Below are 6262 nucleotides of genomic sequence, written 5' to 3'. Positions count from 1 at the left end.
AGGCTCTGTAGCTCCCTCCTTTCACCTCCGGACACACAGACTGGGCAGATGTAAAGGCCATTTATGAAAAAACAGAGAATATAAAGGCTAACAAGGGGAGGGGGTGTCCAATGAATGAATGTGCATTGTGCTTTGTTCGTGCCTCTGTGTGGGGAAGTGGCAACAGTCTTTGTGCAGCTGGATGGAGTCAGCAGCTCTTCTCACTTGGAGGAGTGAGTTTCAATTCAGCTTTCCACTTCTCACCTCCTGGCCCTTCTTATATGGGGCGTTTCTGATGATGTGGAACGAAACTAAATGCCTCTTTTTCTGCATCGATGCACCAGACAGATGGCCAGCCCAAGAAAGTGAAGAAGTCTAAGGAGCTGGAAGGAAAGACATTTGAGGACAGACTAGAGAAAAAGGTAAAAACTAAAAACTTGACCCTCCAGAGGCAGGGAAATTTCATGATATAAAATGCTGGATTGGATATTAAGAGAATTGTTGGATGCAGGATACAAAAACGGAGGACAGGAAGAGGGAAGCTAAAGAGAAGTACTTCACATACATGTTGTAATCCAAGGAGATCCTTGCTGACCCAGAGTTCCTCTCCTGGTTGAAGGTGTCGAAGGTAAGAAAGTTGGGTTGCTTATGGGCACTGTTATGAATTTTGGGATTATCCACAAACAAACAAACAAACAAACCAAAAAGCACAGCTCTGCCCTGAAATCTCTCCTAAATCCTGCTCAGAAGTTTTAATCCTATAAAGTGGCTGCTTTTCTTCTCTCTATCACTTTCTCTCTTTAGTGGGAAACAGGTCTAGACTACTTGCAATCTGCCTGTATTTCTATTTATTTTGTCTTAAAAGGAGGAGAAGGAAGAGGAGGAGGGAAGAAAGGAAATCCATTAAAATGGAAAAGTTGCAATAGTCCCATTTTGGGTCCTTCCACATAAACAGCTCCTAGCACTACAAAGCCCTGGGCAGTTCATTCATCATCTCCACTTCACTATTATTTGAAGCAAGGAAGAAAAAGGCAGTGTAAAAGTGGAGAAGGTGTCTCCACAAGTGGAAGATACCACTTTTTGGGTCCAATGTAAAATTCAGCAAATTTGGCAGCTAAAAAACTGATTGTCTTTTCATTCGGCAACATTAGGACTCCATCATCTGGAAGGACAGATCATCATCTGTCATGATGGAAGGACATGGCTGACTGGGAAATTCTTGGGGCCGAAGTCCACACATCTTAAAGTTGACAAGGTTGAGAAACACTGCAGTATAAGAATCAAATGCAGAGCTTTCTGATAGCAATGGCAATTGAGGAAAACTTCACTTCATTCCTGGTCATTTCAGTGGAGAAGTCAGCAGGTAAAAGAGCAAATTACTTTAGTTTCAGACCAGCCCACACAATGTGTAACAAGTGGGGTTAAGAGCAATGCATGCCAAGCGCAATAAAGAGGACAATGAAATAAAACATGGCTCACTGATTCAACTGCAGTCAGGCAGATGCTGAAAAGTTCCGCGTAACAGATGTTATTTTATTTCATTCCATTTCTTAGAATGAGTTTTTAGACCTTTTCTCCTAGGCACTTAACCTGTTCACTAGAGAAAAAGAAGGAAACCGCTCAAACAAATGCCTGCCACCTGGGTCCTAAGAAAGCCTCAAAACGACTCCTGAAAGGGAGGTAAGAGGATGGGGACAATCCCGCAACTAGGCTCGTTCCCCGGTAGATAGGACAACGGCCGTGCACCGTTATGGCCACCAGATGGCGGAAGAGGAGAGAAAAGAAGCTAAGGTCTGTGGAAAGACATGTTGGAAGTAAGAACGTCTGTTGTCAAGAGTGTCGCTGCATATTTGCAGGAGAACAACATGCAATCAGCCCATGCCCAGAGGTTCAGGCCCTCATTTTGCGTCTCAGGTTGCAGGACTGATGGCCTCTCCCAGAGCACCGGGTCAGAAAGACAAAAACAGATATAACCTTGTTTTCTAGGAAAGGGGAAGGCTGGTTCCTAGGCTGAGTAGGAAAAGCTTGGAATGAGGACTACTGTAATCTGTCCTTCCAGATGATGGAGTCCTAATGTTGCCGAATGATTGCTTTATATCCCATCCCATCCCTATAGTATAAACCTGTCAGAATATTTATTTATTTATTTTTCTATCCGGCCTTTATTATTTTTATGAATAACTCAAGGTGGTGAACCTAATACTCCTTCCTCCTCCTATTTTCCCAACAACAATATTACCGCTAATCTTCCTGTATAACTTGCTTCCTCTTGCACATTTTTCTTCTCTTGATCTCTAGCCATAAATTAATAGTTCACCTTTGCTAACTCCAGTTTCACAAGATTTTTTTTTTTAAATGCAACAGATGAACGAACCTTTGCAGAGATTTTGGTACTTCTGTTTACACATTTTACCATTAACCTTCCCTCACATAACTTCCAGTCACACCAGCCTCTCAGATCTTTTCGGAAACTACCAGACAAATGCGCACAGACCCCTGTTCTGTAAAATGTGGTGTTGGGGAAGGACTAACCATTTATGTTCTTTCTTCTTGCGTAGAGAGGGAGTTGAGGTGGATTTGTTACTTTACATATAGTGGTAGCTCAGGGGATGGTGCAGTGATTGGATAATGTTTTTTCCACTCTCCTTTTGGTCAGTTGATGGGAAACAGGGGAGCATGATTAGCTCCTGGTTTTCTCCATGAATAGATTCACAAACATGCCGATATGACAGTGCTCAACAGAAGTCAGTAACTATGAAAAGAATTAAGAGTTGATTCCAATTCTTTGGGAGTTGGGATTGGGAGGTAGAAACATTGGTTATGTGTGAAAATGGCCATCTCTACAGGCTGAGCAGAGAGGGAAGGGATCGTACCACTGGGTGTCCCGCAGAGTCAAGATGAAGGATGGGATGCTGTCTTTACTAAATTGCAAATCAGGATCAATGTTTGGGAAGTTGGTTAGGGTCAGGGGGGAGGAAACTGGCTGAAGCAAAACAAGAGAAGAAGAGAAGCAGAAGTGTTCATTCAAGCCCCTGCTTGGTCCTTAGCACTTCTTCTTTCCTAGGGTTTCTGTTCCTCAAATAACTGTATGAGGCACAAATTCAACAAGTGGAGTTTTTCCAAATATTTGGAGACAATTCCATTTGCTGAACCCCAATGAAGTTCTTTCCATTGTGAAGCTGAAGTGCAGGAGAGGCAAAGGGAGGGAGGGAGGAAGGAAGGAAGGAAGGAGAAATGGCCTTCTTAATGAGACTTATCTCTCCCTTATCCCTTCCCTTTTCTCCATAGATGGCGGCTTTGGTTACGGGTCTGGCCCGACTCTTTCAGCCAACTATGATGCTCCCTGGAGGAAAACCTGGTGGTCTTGGCATGGCACCATGGTATCTCCTCTTGGGCCTACGCCTGGTGGCCCTCCTCTTTGCCAATGACCCCTGGTCCTCTGCAAAGGCAGACCTGGCCTGTAACTGGACGAAGACAACCGTGGAGGAACATCTTCAGCCTTTCTGCAAAGCTCTCTGCTTCAACCAGCACTTCTCTTCTGCTGTTTCTTCAGTGTGGGGGCTTGGTTTTTTACTTGGCCTATTCCCAGTGGGGCTTATGGGGCTCGTAAGGGTTGCATCCAAGCACCAGAAAAAAGCAGCAAGCGCAGCAGAAGAAGAGCAAACAAATCCTTGTGGTGTCAGTCATGGCCTGGAGGCTGGCTTCGGCATGGCTGCAAGACCACACCCATCTCCCAGAGAAGCCACCTTAGAAAGAAAGGCAGCTCCATCAGATGCCAAGACATCTTCTACGTGGCGCTTAGTGGCCTTTGCTTTTTCAGTGATTCTTCTCCTGGTAATGGAGTCGGGCTTCCTCTGGATTGTAATTGCTCTGCAGATTCCATTGGTTTCTGAAACGACCTTTCGGTGCCAGCTAGGAGGACGAGCCTGCCCCCCAACCCTCGAGTGTGTCATGCTGGGCCAAGTGGACAAGCAGGTGGCCTTGTGGGGATTGATCTTCACGGCCATTGTCAATGTGATGGTTTGCCTGTCCTACCTTCTCTTAAGACTTAAGAAGGTTTCCCAGTGCCACCAGTGACATGCATAAACGGTGACAAGAAATCCTTCAGCTAGCTGCCCCAAAGAACTTGCCTTTTCAAATTCTGCATTTTCAAGTACAGTATTCCTTATTCTTTCCTTGCCACTTTCCATCTTCCTTCATGAGGTCATTTTTAAAAAAAATTAATTGAGATTTAAAATATATAAATGGCTACATTTTTACTGGAAGTGTTAAATTTCATAATAGGTGTCAGTCATGGAACATGTTCTGGACAAATCCAAGAAGGAAGAGAGAAAAGCATGTGAAGATTGTGAAATCTGTGTTTTTAAAAGGGGTGCAGGTAGTCCTCACTTAACAACCATTTGTTTAGAGATGGTTGGGACTTACAACAGTGCTAAAACCCAAGTTGTGATCAGTCCTCGCACTTACGACCGTCACAGTGTCCTCCCAGTCACCTGATTGTGATTTGGGTGCTTGGCAACCAGTTCGCATTTATGACCATTGCAGTGTCCCATGGTCACATGATTGCCATTTTCAACCTTCCCAGCTGGCTTTTGGCAAGCAAAATCAATGGAGAACTGTGTGATTTGCTTAACAACCACCTAGTTTGTTTAAGAACCATGTGATTTGCTTAATGACCACTGCAAAAATGCTTGTAAAATTGGGTCAGATGTGCTTACAATCACATTGCTTAGCGACCAAAATTCCGGTCCCAATTGTGATTGTTAAGCAAGGACTACCTCCTGTGCTATTTAAGCAGAGTAGAAGTGGGATCTCACAGTAAATAACCAACTCATACTTTCTCCTAAAGATTGAACTAATGCAGGTAGAAGTTTTGTAACTGCCCATAATTACAAAATTCAAAACACATGAAACTTGTAAAAAAAAACCCACTTCCTTCCAGATTACCTGTTTTTCAGAGATCAGGTAGGCCTGGTCTGGCCTGTTTTCTCATCAACAGGTAAAGCCTGAAGAACACAAAACATCAGGGGGATGAACAGGCATGGTAAGCAGCATGGCAAAAATCCAGGGTTAAATTTTGTTCAGAAATTAATATTACAGTGGAGAGTGCAAGAAAGATATGTTGTCCAACAATGCAAACAACAGTGCTGATGCAAAGTATCACCATGACTTCAAGGTCTCATAAACAAGTGGTGTTGAATAATTGCAAGACTAATTTCCCTTTGTGGGCAATTCTCAATGGAAGAATGTTGTCAGTGATACAGCAGCTTCCACTGTGGTGAACAGAAAAAGCAGATCAAGTGGCTGAATCCCTGTTTGGTGCAGTTCAGACATGCTGAACTGCAATTCCCATCAGCTTTGCTCAGAATTGGCCATTTAGCTAGTGTAAACATGTTATCACTCAATTCATTTCTTCTGCTTCAAAGTTTTCAAACTACCTACAGTAGTGAAGAATAGGAATCTCACATCCTGAAGGTTTCCTATATTTGCTCTGCAGCTTTCCAGTAACACCATTTGATAGCTTTCTTATCTTTTGGGGTCCACAAAACTCAAGCCAATTCCTTTCTACGGCAACTGTGATGATCCCAAACAATCTGGTTTTTTTGCGGGGGGCGGATTTCCAAATAAGACATGTATGAAACAGCCAGTATTGCCTCATTGATGGAATTATACAGAAAGTCCAAATAGTTGTATTTTCTGTTTGGAAGTCTCCCATCATTAGTTCTTTTTCTTTCCAGAAGGAAGAAAAAACCCGTTCAGGAGGAAAAGCTGGAATAACTACATTTGACTATTAACATTATCAGGAGGTCATCCAGAAATACCTTTTAAAATTTTCCCACTGCTAATTACTTGTGTAACAAAACCAGCTTTCCATATTACATCACCTGTATCTTGCTTACTCCGTGAGGTCAGCATTCATTTGATCTGATGGCTTTGAAGTAACCATAATAATGTAATTTTCTTTTTAAAAACCTACAATGTACTACAAGCATCCTTTTTAGTTGTTCTCTTCTAAACGCTCTTCAGCTCTTTTCTTGGCAGAGATTGTTAGGAAAGGATGTTAAATCAATCCTGTGTTGAATGAGTATCTTTTTCTACTGGAAAACTCTAGATCTAGTTCAAATTTGGGGCAATGTAAAATTCAAGAACTTAGAAGTTGAAATTGCAACATGCACACAATTGAGACCCTATCTAGAGAAATCAGTCGTATTGCTGTTGAATAGATGGAGCATATTAGAGAGCAGGCCTAAAGCCAAAGTTCTTGGCCTAGAATAGTGTTTCT

The 6262-nt window shown here is 42.7% G+C and overlaps 1 protein-coding gene across 1 annotated transcript; it reads left to right on the top strand.

The window, feature by feature from the left end:
• The first annotated feature begins 361 nt into the window (after window positions 1-361).
• On the top strand, window positions 362-4299 carry LOC134497405 (uncharacterized). The gene is made up of 2 exons (XM_063303060.1): window positions 362-607; window positions 3268-4299. The coding sequence occupies exon 2, from the start codon at window positions 3268-3270 to the stop codon at window positions 4054-4056; it is 789 nt and encodes a 262-aa protein (XP_063159130.1). The 5' UTR covers window positions 362-607; the 3' UTR covers window positions 4057-4299.
• Window positions 4300-6262: the final 1963 nt, after the last annotated feature.

This window comes from Candoia aspera, chromosome 4, assembly GCF_035149785.1.
Source record: "Candoia aspera isolate rCanAsp1 chromosome 4, rCanAsp1.hap2, whole genome shotgun sequence".
Classification (NCBI taxonomy): Eukaryota; Metazoa; Chordata; class Lepidosauria; order Squamata; family Boidae; genus Candoia; species Candoia aspera.
Note: the sequence above shows the minus strand (reverse complement) of the source record. Positions and strands in the feature narration are given on the sequence as shown.